This window comes from Helicoverpa armigera, chromosome 16 (genome assembly GCF_030705265.1).
Source record: "Helicoverpa armigera isolate CAAS_96S chromosome 16, ASM3070526v1, whole genome shotgun sequence".
In the NCBI taxonomy this organism is placed as follows: domain Eukaryota; kingdom Metazoa; phylum Arthropoda; class Insecta; order Lepidoptera; family Noctuidae; genus Helicoverpa; species Helicoverpa armigera.
Genome location: NC_087135.1, coordinates 5,057,371 through 5,077,388, shown reverse-complemented (window position 1 = coordinate 5,077,388; position 20,018 = coordinate 5,057,371). Strand labels below are relative to the sequence as shown.

At 35.7% G+C, this 20,018-nt stretch overlaps 1 protein-coding gene across 1 annotated transcript; it reads left to right on the top strand.

The window, feature by feature from the left end:
- Positions 1-17,326: 17,326 nt before the first annotated feature.
- Positions 17,327-19,357, top strand: LOC110384557 (brachyurin). Its single transcript, XM_064038551.1, has 5 exons — positions 17,327-17,631; positions 17,983-18,262; positions 18,423-18,521; positions 18,737-18,930; positions 19,192-19,357. The coding sequence occupies exons 1-5, from the start codon at positions 17,428-17,430 to the stop codon at positions 19,294-19,296; spliced, it is 882 nt and encodes a 293-aa protein (XP_063894621.1). The 5' UTR covers positions 17,327-17,427; the 3' UTR covers positions 19,297-19,357.
- The last annotated feature ends 661 nt before the right edge of the window (positions 19,358-20,018 follow it).

Genomic DNA, 20,018 nt, shown 5'->3' with positions numbered 1-20,018 from the left:
ATATGAATTGCTAATGTTGGTGCCAACGTGTTTACGATGAAATTGGCCCTGGTATTAATAAACTGATGAAGGGACCGAATTGTTTTGACCTTCAGCTTTTCAAGGTTTTCCTAGCGTGCATTCTTAGGTAGTCGTTTTGATAATTTCAGGGTTTTAACGTCATGCCAAACCGTGTTTAAGAGCGTGATACTGTAATCTATACATATAGTAATTTACACGTTCTTATCAACGATGACACAGAAAGTTAGGCCATGAATTATTTTCTCATTAGCGTAAAGCTTACCTCATGGAGGTATTGTGTTATCGTTTAGGCTTTAAGTAAATGTGATATTAAAAAGTAATTAGCCTTTGTTTATTCTGGAACACAAACGCTTGGGTAAATCATTAGTCGGCTAATCAACATGGCTCTGTATCCACGCTTAGGAATGATTTATGCTTTAGTTAATACGAGTATACCGACAGAGGTCAAACAGTTTTATTCATGTAATTAAATACGTATTACTATATTTCCTAAAACAAAAACAGGTATAGATATAGGTTACATACGGTCTAGACTACGCTCCATGAGTAAATACCTACCATTACAGATTCGGAATCAAAATAATGGCCCCCGTCGAGCCAATTAGCAATTCCAATGTCCCTCGGTAAAAAGTGCAATGAGTATTTCATAGGCTAGGTTATATGTATAGCTACTGAAAAACTGATTTATTTCTGTCCGGTATTCATAAGTGAATAAGCATATCGTGTAATTAATTATTTTGAAAATAAATGGCTGTCTGAAATGATGATGAAAATGTTTAGCTATAAGCAATATAAGGATATAGTCACAAGTTTAGAAATATGAGTCTAATTAATAATAAAATAAACAGTATACTTTACAAAGTGGTACAAATATTAATTTTCTTCGTATCATTCAGACGATATAACTATCATAAGTACACATACCTATGACACAAAATGTTCCTGGAATATTTGAACACAACTAGCTAAAAGTAGCATTAATATAAATAGGACAGTAAATCAAAACTATCACCCATAAATGACAACACAAAACCAAAACAAGTAACCACACTTTATCTAACGAAGCAAAAAGTTTCGTACCAAAGTACAGTTAACTGATTAGTTCTACCAACTAGTGATTTGGATAGCCCCGCTTAGGACACGAGGGGTTTTACTGTAGCACATGCATTGTAAGCGAGTAAGTTGTGACAAGTTGGTGCTGCATCTCAGGAACTCAAGTGCAGATTAGATTGCAGATTGCGCCGTAAAGCGCGCAGGGAGCTCGCAGATTTGTCAAATGTTCTGTGTTTATAGTTGTGTCCGATGGGATATTTTTTGAATGTTCTAGAAATGTGTTTGGTATGTGTTGTTTAGAAATATGGGTAGTTGCTATGGATTGATGTAAAAAGGGTCCCTAATTAAAAAAACTTTTTTTTTATAATATTTGCGTTGGTAAGTAATAAATAACGTACATCAAAAACAAACAACGAACGCTCAATTAAAACATCCGGAACAGATCCCAAAATTAATTATGACCGTAGAAAAAGTCGCATAAAAACAAAAATATTATAAAAGGGTGGGTTCCGAAGCACTGCTGCATAAAAACCGTGTCTTCAATAGCATCATTGAAGCATGTAACGTTTCATTTCACGGTGCGACCGCCGCGTGCTTGCGGAATTCGTCTCCATTAAATAATTACGCACAGCGTAAAACGGAGCGCAATAATTAATGGAGGGACGTTTAAGATAGATGGGCTTGCACCCTGATGCAAGAAAGTTGTTCCCAGTTAGCAATGCTTAATAAAATAATTTCTGTGAAAAGCAATATTATTGATGACATCGATGAAAGTGTATCTAAAAAATATAAGTATCAGTTCATTAATAAATCTTAATTTAGGCAAACGACCAGCTAAACCCTACAATATGATTATATAGCGATTATCAGGTAAGAGCCATTAATAACCTCTCAAGTGATCGAAGTGTTCGATACAATTTTAGCTACCGAGGTCAGACAGGAGTCGTTTAGTGTAAAATATTAACATATAACAACATTTATTACTGAAACTCATTTCTAAATTGGGATTGATGGTTTGTCCTGAAATTGTTGTGACAATTATTTTATTTATAGAACTCATTCAGAATATTATTTTCACCTAAATCATTTTTAACGATCGCGATATTCTGTCATTTATATGATTGTATTTCTGTGTGAGCTTTAAAGTAATTTTTGCTCTGACGTCAGATGTGAAACGTATCTTCGCAGCCGAGCCCCAAGTAGAGAGATGGTCTTAGGAAGCGTGGCGAGGTCAGGCGGCTAATCCGTTATTACATCGGCACGGGATGGGTCGCGGTGTCCCACTCTCGTAAGCGCATTAGTCGAATTAACAATTAGTCATGCCTACGTCTGCCCACCAAGTTTGCACAAATTTACATAACAATAAAGCCCTTCGTAAACCCACCGTTTGTTATGGCAATTTTTAAATTAATTGGATCGCCAACCGTGGAGAATTTGTGGGCTTTGCTCCCTATGCGGTCAATGTTACTGAATGTATTGGCTGCTGGACAGTTCGGTTTTATCTCGCAGATAGCATCCTTGTGTAATTAAAAACGAATGGATAGGGTTGCAGTATGCACAGATGTGCATTGTAAGTATGTACTGATTGAAAGATAAGTATATGCACGCGATATCTGAAATGAAATAGAGTATTGTGGGGTCGTTTTAGATTTGTAAATAAAAATATTGCAGACAGATATGTTGATAATTTATAGGCGATGGTTAATAAGTAGACAATATTTTTTTGTCAACTTCATAAATGGAAGTCGTTTCGCCAAACGTTAATAACAGCTTTATGTATATTATTTCAGAAACTCCATGTTAACAACATGCTCATGAAACGTTATTTGCAAGCGGCATCATTAACACAATCAGTGTTATCGAAACTTAATCTCATTATGAACTTATTGTGACAACGTTATGACGGGTGACGCTCACTCACGCGGACAGATACGCGCGCGTCCCGCGAATCAAATGGACAACGATAAAAGCACGAAACTAAATCGAGACCGGAATAAGCAAGAACAATGGCGGGCTTAAATTGTCGCATTGTGAACGAACAGTAGCCGACACGTCCGCGAAGAATAGAGTCATTTGCCTCTAACAACATTAATGCCAGCCTGACCCTCATACCATCAGTTTTTGTTTGTTAATCTACAGAAAAGGGCGTAACTCATTTTGTCAACTCGTAATTTAATTTCACTTGAACCCCAGCAACTCAACGGTAGGCGGCGCAGGACATGGGCAACAGCAATTTATGTTGTTAATTTATTGTCTGTTTATGTAACGATTTTAGAAGTACAGTCAAATGTAACACCAAAAGATCAGCCCAAAGTAACGTCGAACCAATAGAAATAGAATTATCTGCACCAAGCGGCGTATTTTATAATAGGTACGCTATAAATTTCCAAAATTACAATACGCAATGCGTGCAGTCCCATCGTTATCCTGAAAGTTTAATGTCCCTATACAAACCCACCGACATCCCGGCCAAAGGTGACGGTCGCTTTTAGAAATGCTTAAAATGCAATTTTACGTGAGTACTTTTATTTATGGCCCCCAAAAAATGTAAAATGCAAACGTTTTATTGCGGGGCTTTGTAAAAATACGAAGAACAAACAATGTTCCCGGTATCCCGAGACGAGGGGACGTCGAACCATATTTGTCCTTTCTGGCGATGCAGCGAAACGTCTTAAGTAGGTGAAGGCAGGTAAACGAGGGGTCTCCTTAACTTTTTATATCGTTGTCATATCAAAGACACAACGAAAACACATTATAAGAAATGTTATTACCATAATTGCATCATGAGAATGTAAACAGTGATGACTTTAAAGTCTCCGGACAGACCCTTTGAAATAAATTGAAGATTCAAATGAGCGATAAATTTGATTACTCCACTCTACAAAGAGATTTAATTTTGATAAATCAACGCTTATTGTTGTAGAGATTTATTATGTTTGGTTCTGTGATGTCAACGTTGAAAACGTTGACATAGACTTGAAGTCAAACTAATCAAGTGAAAGATATGCCTTCTGAATGCTAGAACCTAATCAAGTCAACGCAACTTTTCAAGGATGTACGAAATATCTTGCGCTATTATAACAATATCTCAAGCCGTCCAATTAGCTTTTTATATAGGTAAGCCAGCAGCGCTATCCTCGAGTCTACTTTGTCTGACGTAATAGCGGCATTACCCTCTTTCGGGGCGTCGTCGCAAAGCGAAGTGTGTTGAAAAATGTGAAATATTTAAGATGCAAAATTTTATAATAAGAATCGCCGAGATTACACCTTGTGCTCATCTATTTTTAATGCTGCGCTGGCAAGTGGGACATTTTTATTGCCCCCAAGCTCTAGATTAGTTTTGTTCTGTGAATTTGATGCATATAAAATGAGCTCGATTATTCAACGCCCTGCACAACTTGCTTAGTATTGTGCCCATTGCAAATATGAATTTGAAATGAAGCCATATGACTTTTGCGATGATATAAGGGACGTTTATATAGGCACACATCTCACCGACGTAAAAATGTTTAATGTTACATCATTAGTGCAACACAACATAGGTACTAAACCGCACATGTACACACAAACTGGTGACCAAGAAACATTTGGGCTGTATAAATTGCATTCACAAAATATCCATCATACCAACAATACGAATCAATAGAAACACACGAAGGGTTGCAAGTTATGTGAAACGAACAAGAAAACTATTGCGAATCTAGCAACCCGAACCTTAATCGAAATTACGATAGGAAAGTATGACATTCTGTGTCGAATAATAGTACAAAAGACAGAATACGAACATGTGCAAAAAATATCTGGCGTATGCATTTGGGAATTTCGCGTGACAGAAAATTTAATACGAGGGGAGTCTAATATTAAACCTCGGGGACCCATCACTTTTAATATTTGGTCGGAGTCCTAGAGGGCTCCTAAATTATTTACCAAATGGAAAGGTAATGGTCGAGGAAGAGTGCGAATGAAGGTATGCAAATTTTATAAGCACGTATTGTTGGCCATAAAACGTGTTAGCTCCTCTTAAATCGGCGTAATGAAGAATTCGCGGCCGGCAAATGTGTTCACACAACGTTACGCGCGCCCAACACCGAAAGTGAATTTACCTTTATGGTGTAATTGTAATTTATGCTATCGTAAAATGTGGGCTTATAATTTAGAATACATAGGCATGTAATATAACCCGTTAACCATTACAGGAAAAACCGAGTTCTTTGTAGGTATTTTCCATACAAAAATATTATTTTACCTTAAAAAAATACCGTTGAAATAGCTCTATCTAGATTTTCGCCATTTTGACCGTGTTATTTCCAATGGATAGACTATTAAATTCGGATCACCGGATGAATAACCATCGAACTTAATAAACTGCGAACCAACCAAAGCGACCACAACGCAGTCGCTAGAAAAACAACCAATTCATACGAACGCCGAACAAAATTGAATTGTATAACAATTGGACCTTTTAGCTTCGTAGTCGGCAAAGATTTATTGGGAAAAAATCACCATTAATTCGCACACGTGTCCTCGTTTAGGGTGAAGGGGTGAAACGGGAGTCACGGGTCATAAAGAGTCACGCATCGTGGCTGCCTGCTAATGACACCGGTACCATGAACCTCCAGCGATGTACCTTATTAGGTACCTACACTCACGTAAAACTCCCACGTTAACTAGTTCTGTTAATTGCGAAAAAGTTAGATAACTTCATGCTCGTCCGCGGCATAATTTATTAACTGGATGTAAACGTTGTCACTGGTAATTGTAGTTGCCCGAGTTGTGTGTAGTTTTTACTGCAGAGATAATTACAGTAAACGAAATTTTCAATTTATATTCTAATTTAGCAAACGACGAAAATCTAAAACTAACATTATTATCAACACAGTCAGTCATGAGCTATTAGCAAGTACTTCTAAACATCTATTTACTCAGAGGCTATTAAACAGCCGTTGTAATGTAACAGATATCTTACAAACTTCTTCTGCAAAGTTAATGACAGCAAAAACAAGACGACTAGAAATTAGACAGGCGAGAGCCGAAAGATCTTAAAAACGAAGAGTGACGTAACAAAAGACTTATCTTTGTAAGCTGAAAGAAATAAAGATGTATCTTAATAATGCGGATATTGTATGTTGTAACCGTAGCTGGAATATTCGAGAAATACATGGCGTTTTCTTTTATGTTTTATTCAAATGAGCACACCTTTGGTTTGCGTTGTGTCGTTAAATAAATCTTCATGAACGCAAAATAATATAATGACTGCTTGAAGACTTAATTTTGATACTAATATGGATACATTGTGAAATTATCCAGTACGTGTAGCTATTCAAACCAGATCCAAATCAAAGAACGAATTATAATCAAAGAAATGAAGCAACTTGTCAAATAACTTGTTTTAAGTAAAATAAAAATATACCAGAGTTAACCCCGTGGGTTCAGTGTTCGTACCTACGTAATTAGGTAGTAATACCTACCTTCCTGAAAGTTGGAGCCAGTTAATCAGTCTCCAGCACAGTAGGGGTTAATTTTGTTTATTTGAATGTTCGCCCAGATTTAGTACAGAGTGGAGCCCAACGACCGTATCCGAGGGCTAGCTGCCAAAGAATGTTTCAAATAACTTACACAAAAAATATTTCATACCTATATTTTTATTAACCTAATAAAATGTTTAAATAAGTAGCCACTTAAGAAAAATATTTTGACCACACTTTTAAAGAAAAATAAAATTTTATGATACGTTTCATCTCTATACCTTCTAAACTCATGAATATAAAAAAGCTTTAAAAGGAATAATTTCTAAGGTATAATTTTCTTTCAAATATGCTATAAACGAAACTACAAATCCACTTAATTAGCTTACCTAATTAACTTCAACGCTCGGGAGGAAAAAAATAAACATTTATTTTCCTCCGAATACCTCTTACTGGCTGTTTTATATTAGGACTAATGTTTTGAAAGGAGAAAAAGTTTATTATACTTTCCATGGCATTTGCTTGCGAACTCATATTTATTTGTACTAATGACGTGTACAGAATGACGTATCCTTACTAATATTATGATTGGGAAAGTGAGTTTTATCATAATAAAACGGCTAAACGAAATAAGACAAAATTTTGGGGACGACTCTTTCGGTAAGATGAGTACCAGTTAGGACACGGGAGAAACCGCGAAGCCAGTTCTGTTTGCCTGTATAGACCACTAAATATTGATTAGACTGGTAAATAGTTAATATTCCTATTATGTACTTAGACGCACGTTAAGCAAATATTGCCTTGTCTGCACCCTGAAATACTAATTTGATGTTGACATAACAAACAAATTGGAATGCACAATACCAATAACGCACAATCACCAGATTACTGCAATATTTATGACGTAAAGACATCTCATAATAGTCACTTCATGAACATAATTAGGTATAAGTAAACGTAGAAAAATATTTTTTTAAATAATATTCGTATAGTACTTATAATGAATTTGCTGATAAATCTGGTATGGTAACGAGACATGGACAAAATTATTTGAGTTTTTTTTTTGCACATAACCTACACTCTTCTCTTTTTGTAACTGCTTCTTTTAAAACGTGTACAATATCCAAAAATCGCCGAGGACCAAAGTATAGATACTAATATTTATACCTACTAAGTATCACTAAGCTAAGTACCACGACAAATGCTTGTCACAGTTGAATTGAGCCCAACGTTCCATTTCACACATTACAGCGACACTGATTATATGGCAAAGACGGCAGCCACTAGATAACTGCGTTACGTAGTAATTTATATAGGTAGCGTGTTTACAAAAAGTTTTATTTTAGAAACGTAGTACCTGTATGTTATTTAATGTAACTTGCCTAAAAAAAATAACTAAAAGAGAAGTCCAACCAAAAAGGTACCCCAACTAGTTTAATTCCCTATTCCCTGAGACAATACCTATTTATTGCAATAAAATATTTAATAAACTGTTTTCTATATCTAATGCTATTTTAATTTGAATTAAACAAGAAGAAATAAAAGTTTCTCTCTAAATGCTTCGAAAACTCCTTAGAACTGTCCTAAGTAAAATCACAGAACAAAACTTCGGTAAGTAGTTCAAAAAGAAGTACTAAAGCACTTCATAAGGCTTTGAATTTAGTATTGAAGAGCTCCTGGGTGAGTGCTAGCGGCTAAATAGATAATTTACTTTAATGTTAGGTACTCTTCCGGCTACCATTAACCCTTTTCATAACTTTTTGAACAAATGGTTATGATTTGACGGGATATACGCCAACATTTCGGACTATAATGGGTTTTTATTTCATCATAAATTCTGTAATATGGTTGGTTACCTGGAATTTTGATAGTAGATTATACCATGTTTGTAAAGTTTACTTGTGTAAATAATGCCCTGTGTTTAAGTACTAATTAACACATATTTAATATCCTTCCATTTAATTCTCCGAAAATCTCATTAGAGGTGTACGATCCAGGATCTAACTATAACTAGGGAAAACTATGAGATACTGAGAATACAGGGAACACATTAAATTATCCTAATTTAAACTGAACCCATGTTTTGTGGTCAGCAGTAACTTTGGTGACTCAAATTCAATACTACATTTTACCTAATTAAAATTTTCTTTAATTTATACAGGACTCATCAAATTTGGCTAAAGGTACGGACCTTCAAATGTGACATTTATATAAAATAGTGTAGGTACTTTGCAACTATACAGATACTGGTATCAGACTACAGTAGAACTGACTGACACTAGACTGTTGGAAGTCGACCCTAACATAGTTGGGAAAAAGGCTCGGAGGATGATATCAGACTACAGTAATTTACACACAGAACACAGGTAACACACAAACCCCAAAAATTCGAACCAAACGGCTAAACAGCATCAGTCAGGCATCCAAACCGCATGCTTGACACCAGCAATGCACACAAGACGTGCCGGACGGGTGTCCGGTTACATTTGCGGTCGCTGAGCGATGCATATGCCGACCGCACCGTTCCGCGTGACACCGTGCCACCGTGCTACCGTACCACCGTACCACCGTACTATTATACCGCGACCGTACAGTGCTGCATCACCGCCATTGCAACATTCTCACCGCATTAATCCAAGATTGGAATTGTTGCTTTGATTTTGGGCATACCGTCAGTTAGCGAACATTTAGACGAGGTGTTGATAAAGGTCGATTGTTCATTAAAGATATTTCGGCTGACCTGCACACAAGCACGATTTTTTTTTTTGTAGGATTTCCGAAGATAAGCATGACGGGTATAAAATTATTTTTAAGTACTAAATAACGTATAGAAATAAAATGTTATATAAATCTCTTAATTCCAATTTCCCTGTACTGAACTTTAAATCCACTTATTTCCAGTAAAGAGTAACCTACTTTCAAGCAAGCTCTGTCAGAATAATTACAACAGCGTACATTTTTTCTAGGAAAGCTTAGATCCTCACAAGATTGCAGTAAGTACCTATCTAAGTTTAAGATAGCTACAAGAGTCTCAACTCAAGATATTGTAGCAATGGATATAGTGAAACAAATTACATTGTATTATCCAATCCCAAGCGAACCAAGTGAAGGATTTCATGTTCTACTTTCTGAGAAGATAGATACTGTATTTTGTGACTTAATTGTAAATGTTCTTTTAGAAAAAGTTTGTCATTATTTGAGAATATGTTTCAGTATATAAATATATAAACACATTGACGACTCACTGCAGTCCTATGAAAATAAAATGTCAGGGAAAATCAATTTTATCTTCAAATTAATCATCATCATCTTCCTGCCTTGTTTCCAAGTCATTTGGGGTCGGTGCAACATGTCTTTTTCTTCAAATTAATGAAGTACGCAATTTTACCTAAAAGAAGAAGAAGGAAGAAAAGCTAAGGAAACCATAACACACACACACTACTTTTTCTCTTATTAATTTACAACCTTATCACTGTTCTGCTAAAAGCTTCCATACGTAATCTGCTAAGATATTCTGAGTGCGGTATTAAAAAGCATTTGGAAAATGTTTGCTAATTCCTCGCCAGAAAAGAACAATCGCGGCGCGTGAGTGCTGTGTGTTGTGCATTACCCACAAGACTGGCGTAGATTGTACGCAGATAGCGATTTGTATTTCTCAAACTGGATATAAAAATTAAATTAGCTACTTATTAGGTGAGTCCAAAATTACGAAAATACGAGAATCCAATCAGCAACAGTGTTTGTTTTGTCCCCAACTTTTCACTTCACTATATTTAATTTTATAGCTCATAGGATATAATACACTACACGCATATGAACAAAAGCTCAAAAGCGGAGTGCCTATTTAATCTGTTTTAAGTATAAGAATCAAACCAGCACATTACAACAGAATATTACTAAGACCAACGTGGTCATTTTATAATACCAAAATCACACTCATTTTATAATTATGTATACCTATGACAGTAAATTGTGACAAAGTGTATGCTGGTCCCTCTTCTTCCGGATCCAAAAACGTCTTCGTTGCAAACTATCTCCTCTTATACCTTGCACCACAAACAATTGAAACAGTAGAGATTAGAGGGTATAGACTAGTACACCAACATGAGCCGGGATTTTCACTACAGCTTTGTACATTAACTTCCTTTATACTCGTGCATTTAAAGACAATGGATTGTTTTATTTATGTATACTCAGAGAATATTGTGGCATACAGGAGAAGGCACTTGACGGTGGTGTATAATTTTGAATAAAATGCATCAAGTTTTCTTTTACTATTGTTTCTATGGTCGGTTCTGTCATTGTCTTGAGCATTTTTTTTTAATAGTGATAATTTTATAGTTTTCTCAAAAATTTATAAAACTAATTAATTCGATAAAAAATATATTATATTATTACACAACTTACCAAGATATAAATTAATTTCTTAATCTTGTCATGTCCTTTCTACTCCGTCCACGAGAGCGATTTCAATCTACTACAAATGACTTTAACCGTCATCCCCAAGTGAATCACCCCAGTATCTGACCGTCCATCTGACAAAGCGTCATCGGCCGATGTTTGCAAAACGAGATAAGCGTGACCGATCTCTGGACACCCTTGCAGGAAGTGACGAACAGGGTACTGTGGAGTTTCTTCATTTTAATATAGAACTTTTAGAAAGCAGTTTGCTTAAGAATGTAGCGTAATGTAACTGTTTAAGCAAGAAGTTTAAATGCACCAAAAATTTACCACAATAACTAAAACAAAACAAAATTTAAAAGAAATTAAAAGAGCCAACTCTATTGCAACTATGCTGTACTAAAATATTGTCTACCATTTGAAATATGACCAAGTATTAAAACTGTCTCCGCGTAACTACACCTGCAATATTTACGACCACCTACTAACCTACAAACACTTGTTTTGACACTATGAAACTGTCAAACTTTTTGTGCATATGAAAAACAGTACGGGAAAAGCTATAACGCCTTATCGGGCCGTGTCCGGAATCATAACAGTGCATAGCCGGCTCTAAGACATCGCTGTTCGTGACGGAAGCGCCTCCTCCGGCCAGTAATGCGTTGACCTAGGTCGGCCTCCTTGCGACCGCTGCAACCATTACTCATTGAAAATTATACGAGACTAAGTGGTGTTTCGGGTACATCCAGTCATGCGAGCCCGCGCCCTGTTTGCGAACATCGAATAACAACGCAACTCGAATGAGGTTTGCGTGTATCGATTGTTCCTTTAGCGATTTATTGCTTTGAATTTTTCGCTGATGCGTTTCCCGTTGTTAGAGTGTAGCCAAATCGATGGTATAGAGCAATGGTGTGGAATGTGAATTGGTTGGCTCGTACCATATATTATTTTGAATGCCAACTGTACCTACCTCTACCTAGTTGTTATACGCAGGTAGGTAAGTGTTTTATTATTTTTGTCACGCTTAACTGCCCATTGAGCTTTATTTTCCAATACGTTGCAGGATAAGCAATATTCATTAATTAATTAAACCGTGCTTATTTTAATTAGTAGACATTCAATTAAAATGAAAAAGGTCAACAAAATTATAAATATTATAATAAAATTATACTCTCAGTTTTTAACGAAAACCTCACTCGAATTATACCAAACTTCCGAAAATCAGTTCTTGATAGTCGCAAGTTTGGTTGAATAATAGGATGATGAGATAAGAAGACACGACTTGACCACAATAAAATCAAAGATTCACACGTGATCTGCCAGCAGTCTTAACACAACTATTGGTTCCTCCTGAGATATCCTAATCTCAATGATTCTCCAAAATAACCCTTCTTCGGCTGACGGAACTATTTATCATCATTCATTAGTTCACTCCTGATGGATTAAGCACGCGTGTCGTCTCTTGCGGCCAGATTAGCGAAAGGGTTTAAGTTCAAGGGTTGAGGGTAGAACTTTGATGTGTTCACTGTTATCTCTGTTGTTAAAAGTTGTTGGGCCAGTGTAGCCGCTAATGGATTTGTTCCTTCTTAGTTTAGTTTCCGAATTCTCAATGGCTGAATTGGTAAACAAACAGTGACAGAGAAGTGCAGATTTTATGAATGAGTAACTATTATTTAAAATTAGATGTTTCCTGTACTCGGATAAAATGTGGCCTAAGTCTTTTCTTAGACCCTTTTAAATCGGTTCACTCCATACAGCAAAGTTACTTTGTACTACTAACTACTACAACTACTTTGAACATTGTAATATTAGTAATAAATAAAATAAAATAAATAAATATTACTGAAGATTGATAAAAATTTAAAGAGTAAGATACACAAGATTTCATGTGAATTATAACTAGGATCACCAAAACTCCGAATCTTAATCGCTATTGTTTGTCACTTACATATTATTTTTCTGCCAAACTAAACTTATGTGGAAGGTCGGCAAGCCCCGGGTTTAACTCCGCTAATGGTTCAGACAATGGCTTCGAACTATTATAGGCAAGACATAAGAGCTTAACCCTCTCGGGACTTCTGATCTGCGGAAAGAATAAGCTAGGGATTATGGTGCATCCTTTGATATCCAGACTGTGATGATTCGAGTCTTTGTAGATAATACCAATGAATAGAGCAAATAGCTAGTTTGATTGGCTTTGTTCATTTCTATTATGTCGAATAAACTCAATGCCAATCATTTAAAAATGGAATTATTTTTTCTTTTACCTAATGGAAGCCATTTTTATTTTCGTCAAACATTTTCGAAAATAGAACCATCTATGGAACGTATGGAACACACTTTTATTTAAGTTCAAAAGGTTTAAATATGGAATGTTGAATTTCTCTTTATTAACATAATGTTACATTTACATAATAAGTAGTAAATAATGTTATAAAAACTTAAATAAACAATATTAAGATAACGTAATCACTTTGAATATGAAATAAATTAGTATACTTCCGAGTTCGTAGTGCACAAAGCAATAAATATAATTGAATCTCCGTAAGACTTTCAGCGATGAAACTCGGTTGCAGAAGTTAGGTAGCGCTATCAAACTATAATATTGAATTCAGTACTTTGGATTGGATAGATAAATTCATATTGAAACATGCTAACGTGATAAGAATATTAGGGATTTACCCCGTACTAGAAGTTTCACTTTAGCTTATGAAACTCTTTGTTTGGTTTTAATAATCTTGTTTATCTTAATTATCTTTGCAAATACATGCGTATGAAGTGTGGAAATAGCCCCACAAGGTCTTCAGTTTTTCTGTAGTAGTTGAAGAAGATATTTTTGAGCCATTATACCTAAATTTCAAAGGTCAAAGTCTAACTGAAACGTCAACCCAAAAACAAAATTTGTTTGACCTCCCTGTCCCTACGTATAAGCGGCCCAATCACATCGAAAACTTAATTGATTAAAAGTTAGCGAAGACGAGAACTGTATACCAACTAACGTTCCTGAAGCGGTGCAATATTCGCGCCGGTGCCGTCCTGTGTCCATCTAAGTCGACCAAATTGTTTACGACAACCCAGTTTTCAGGGGAAACTATTTAATTCAGTTGGTTTTCCATCCCTGGAAGTCGGAAGTAAGTTGGTAGTGGCGGCACTCACCGCTGATGGCATACTGAGGGCTGAATACAAGTTATAACGATAATTTGCATGTGACGTCGTAGTGTGAACGGTGGTATTCGGATTTGGAATCGTTTTGTGGTCTTATAGTGATTTTTTTGCTGGATATATGGATTTCTTGCACTTAGTTTGGATCATCCAGATGGGGGCACCACTGTACCTTAACGAGAGTACTTTCAGATTAATGTTATATTTTTTTCTAATTAATTTTATATAACGTTTAGATCCCATCACCTGGTTGTGATTTGTTGTGTTTGTATTATTAAATCACAAACTTAAATATAACTCAATTTATATTTTACTGCTACTGCGTCTTTGCAATTCGAAAGTATTTTTTACCAACTTTAAGAACAGGTCAAAATTAAACCGAGCGCAAATAAATGATCGAACAATTTCGAAAAATATCCTCTTTGTGACGCAAATGAGTACAGAAAACCATTTTCAAAAATAAACGCACTGATTGACTCATTTATCCGGCGTCAATTTAAAGTATTTACAGATACGACATCAATTGCACATTATAGGCCTCGCCAATGACAGTGAAATACTATCGAACGTAAATATATTTTTAAATAAAAGCTCCCGTGAAAAGCCCAATATTGAAGGTGTTTGTTTAAACATTATTTATGGCGGAGATTTTATATTGTTAACTGGAATGGATTTATTTAAGGTTTTTAAGTTTTTTTTGGGATATTGTTTTTTTTTTTCATTATTGATTATGTAATGTTTTGCTTTGTATGCATTGATTTTAAGAATATAAATAGAATAGAAGATAGGTGTACCTACTTAGTTTTCAAATCAAAAGATATTTTTTTTTAGATTGTTAGGCATCCCTTGAGGTCATATTTGACCACTTGAAACAAGAGGTCATTAGTGTTATATCCATATTTAAAGATTAATTTTGACTACTTTAAAAACCTTCTTACTGAAAGGACAACTTAATCATTAAAATAAACAAATGCAACACAAAATATAAACTCAAAATGCATCAGCATCCCTGATTGATGTTATAGTCTGGCGCGTCAAATCCGGATGAAAACTTTAAAACGGTCCGACATTTTAACCGGGCCGGGCGTAATTGCAGTAACAAGGGTGCTCTAACGTTATTTAGTCCGGTCGCATTAACGTCCCGCCGCTGTCACGTTTCCGAACACACTTCGCTTTTAATTATATTTATTTGCCAATACACGCTTTTGTCACTTTCGTTCGTGGGAATAATATGATGAGGCAGTTAAGTGGAGTGTCTGTTTTTTTTTCTTTCCTTATAAGTTGAGGTAGTCGCGGCTAAAATCGTTACTCATGGTTTAAAAAAATAATAACATCGCAAAATAATTAAATACAGATATTGTATCAGTAATTGTATGGCCAAATATAGAAAAGGTTGCAAGTTACTAAATTGATAGAAAGAACACAAAACCTAACAAACTACTAAAAATAATAATTCAATCTCCGAATCTCACTCCTTAATATGCTCAACTCGCAAAACCCGTACAATAAAACCAATCATTACTAATGAACATGCCTAAAATCAGAGATCCCAATTTCGAGGCTTTTAACAATCCATTGTCATCAAATAAAGTGCTGTCCGTAACACGAATTTTGTACACTTAATTATATCGATAGCGACGATTATCGATACCGAAATAGTTTTCACATTGTAGTTGTTGCCTGTCTCGCCTGTCAATCAAACAAGATCGATTGGCTAGTTATGTGCAAACTGTTGTTAAGCCCGGATTAACGCACTGCGATAATCTATCCAATGACAACACTAGCACGCACACACGGGTGTTGTCGAGTTCCAAATTTAATTTAGATTCGCTTTTTAATCGCTGTGTATTATGACGAGGCTAATCGTTTTTACATCTGTCAGTGCTTACCTATTTTAATTTTAAACTTGCGCATAACTCCATAATAATTTAGAGTATTGAGTATGAAATTAATATTCCAGTTAAACCTTGATTGAAAGCAGATATTCAAGATGTCTAAGCAGATCATATCTAATATCTAGTCGGTGCATGTTAACTGACTCGCTCACAATATGGAGCGGAATGAAGTGCAGTACCCAACGTGGACCTTAGTGAATTGTATTGCAGTGATCCTCTGTTACGACCTCTTGACATCCTGCAATCACTCGTGGCAGACATCTCGAGTCGATATCGTATATCGAACACTCGAGAGCAAGTATCGAGTGAGAGTCGAGAGGCCTCGTAATGTGAACTAACGCACACTTGATCGTCCGCCTGCCGAAGACCGAAATTCGATTAATGTTTGAGCCCGCCGCTACTCACTCCGTTTCAAGTTCGCTACGACTAATCGAATCTCAATTCGACACAGACCCGAAACGTATTCCAAGAGTTGGAATCGAATGTTTGCAATGCACCTGCAACTAGATACTTATCGGTAATAAGTAAATTGAAAATTAAAAAAAAAAACTTCCCCATTGTATACGCCATTCCTTGTCTTCGTAAAGAATGATTGTCATGGTTTCCAACAAAGTTGAAGGGACCACAACGCAGCCAATTATTCTGTTCTATTGTCATACAAATAAACCTCAACCTTTGCCAAAAATGGAAGATAACCAAACTGACACGAGTGTATGCGAATTGAATCTGAATACAATGTCATAACTAAAGAGTTTGACTTTAGACTAAAATGTCGGTCCAATATAAGTTGCGCTCTCACGTTTCCCGCTCAGACTTAGTTGGAGGGTAAAAAAGGGTCATAGGTAAGCAAAGTCGGGGTCTGCACTAAATGGGTAGCTAATATCATTGGGTTGTTCCGCGCCAGCGCTTGAGTGACAGTCCCCTGTGCAAGGCAGAGACTGAAATTGTTTGTAGAAGCGCATTGCGGGAGAGCCGACCCATCAACTATAAACATAGCTTTTGTGATATCCCTTGCAAATATCACGAATTTTTGGCCAGCTTTGGTAATAAGAGAAAGTTTTAGTAATGGTAAATATAGTTTGTTTTTCGTGTGGGTTAATTATTTGGTTTACAAACAAGAATAATTTAAGACGTAAAAATGTGAATTAAAATTATATTGGTCTTTAGGTATATGTAGTTTTCTATAATTGGTAAAACAAAAAAATATAAAATTATAGATCAAGTAATGATCAATGGCAAGGAGTTGCACAAACATCATTTCATTTATTGATAATATAACCAGTCCGATTTAAATCGCCGAAAATATTGATAAAAAAACTCAAATCAATGAGATTACATATTTCGTAACATGTACTCGATTTCCTTTGAAATAATATAATCTGGCCTTCTAAACACAAATAAGTGTTTATTATCTTTTGTTTCGCCTCACAATGCAGTTACTTGTGGCATTTATTATATTTGGAACAATTGCAAATGCTAAAGATTTGCAATCACTTTCTGAACAAAGTCCTGCATATGGGTATATTCAGAACATAGGAATACCTGCTGCGGAGAAAATCCGTCAAACAGAAGCATCAGGAGGTTCAAGAATCATCGGAGGAGTCCCTGCAGCTCTTGGACAATACCCCTTCCAGGTTTGTTCCAACATCTGTACTATGAACTGTCTTCGAAATACCTAAGCGCATTGTGTTTAGTGTATCGCTTGCGTTATTCCCTCGTGAAATTAGCGGAGTAATGCAATGAGGAGGGGTTGTACATACATACATGCATGCACACCTAAGATGCCATCTGTCGTAATGTGGTTATGGATAGCAGATATGTATAAACCGAGACCTACTTGGTGCATACTTTTTATTTTCTCCAGTTTTACTAGATCATAAACATCACCAAAGACTATTAATGTCGTCAGGTCTAAACTTTTTATCTGCTACACTAAAATAGGTATTCTACAATTTTAACGCAATTTACTTCACCTTCGTTTCCAGGCTGGTATTCTTGGAGAAATCGTCCAAGATGACGTAGCTGCTACAAGCGTATGCGGAGGTTCCCTCATTTCATCCAGCCGTGTCCTCACCGCTGCCCATTGCTGGTTCGACGGAGTCCATCAGGCTTGGCGCCTGACCGTTGTTCTTGGCTCCATCCAACTGTTTAGCGGTGGAACCAGGATTCAAACTAGTGCGGTTGCTACTCATCCAAGTTATATCCCTGTTCTTGGCCGCAATGACATTGCTGTTATATATTTCGCAACTCCTGTTGCGCTGTCAGGTCAGTACTATAAATCGTGGTTGTCTATGATGAATTTTATAAAATTAATTCTTGAAAACATACGCAATAAGTTGAGTTCGTTATGCATTTTGTGCATTAAAGCTTTTATGAAATAGAATGATTACTAAGTCGATTGATGAAGTGTGTTTTTTCTTTACAGGTACGATTAGTCCAATAGCTCTACCAACTGGACCTGAACTATTTGAGTCTTTCGCTGGTGAGAGGGCTATCGCCGTTGGTTTTGGTGTGACCAGTGACAGTAAGTAGCTCGTACTATCTTCACTCTTGGTTTGTACAAAACAACATCCTTTTTTAATCTCTTTCCTTTCTAATCCATTATTATTGATCTACAAATTTTCCTTGATTATTGTTTTCAAAAACAAATACGTCATTATTATCAGTAGCAATAGCATAGCAATAAGCTAATTAATGTTTTGATTACGTGCTAATTTGTCATTTCATTCATATTTTCAGATGGGAATATTTCTACAAACCAGGCCCTGAGCCACGTGAGCTTAAACGTCATATCTAACAGCGAGTGTTCCTGGGCGTTTCCTCTGTTTCTACAAAGTTCTAACATTTGTACCAGTGGCCTTGGAACCGTTGGGTTCTGTGATGGGGATACTGGTGGCCCTCTTATTATTACCAGGAATAATAGACAGCTATTGGTATGGAATGTTTGATGGCATTTACCTGCACTCATGATTATAATCATAACTAGAGTAACATTGTCCTCTAAAAATAATTTTAATTCAGTCTTTTTTAGGTTTCTACAAAGAGTTTCTATAGAAGAAGTATCTCAGATATGGATACAAAATAATATAAAAATTACACATTTCAGTAAAATTATTTAACCGATTTTCTTATCGGTGATTTCATAACCATTGTATTATGTACAATTTCTTATTGTTACCAATTTCTATCCACAGATTGGCGTTGCATCCTTCCGTTCCAGTCTGGGCTGCGAGTCCAACCTACCCAACGCTTATGCTCGAGTCACTTCATACATGGACTTTATCTACAGACATATCTAATACAAACACATTTCAACTCTGATATAAAATACCAGTTAAATAATAAAACACTGAGCAAATAGTTGTAGTTTCATTACATACACTAACTAAATAAATAGAACTATGGATCCAAAGTCAATAAATGAATAACTGATAGTAAACTGTTAACTTTTTTATTTAACAAAATACAATAACTCTTAGAAGAGTTGACCGATAATCTTTGATAAAATAACTACAAGCAAATAATACTGAAGATATATTTCAATGGAAAGATAAATATTATCAAGTGCCCTTCGTTATGGAACGAGAACAAAAAGATTTTGATGAACAATTTAGTCTTTCAGTATTTGCTAGATTAGGTCGTTGCCAGTGTTGCGTCTTGTAAAACATTAGTTTAATTTTTTTAAGTTACAGGTTAGTTACTGTTACAGGTAAATAATATTGTATTGCTTTCAAATGTATGTTTTAGACCTAATCTTTTATCTGAGTCGATAAAGTGAGGCCAAACGATTGCTACAATTCTATGTAGGTACCTAATGCCGAATTAGAGTTTCATTGCTAATCTAAAATGTTCTACCATATTCCATAAATGTTTGTCTGTGCAACTGAATTCTTGATCGCTAATCCGTAGGTGCGTCGAGATTTCGAACTGATAATAGCCAAAATCAAAGTCACTAATCAAAAGAATATAATTTAAGTAGATTACGAAAGGAAATTAATATCTACGTTTAAATTGATTGCAT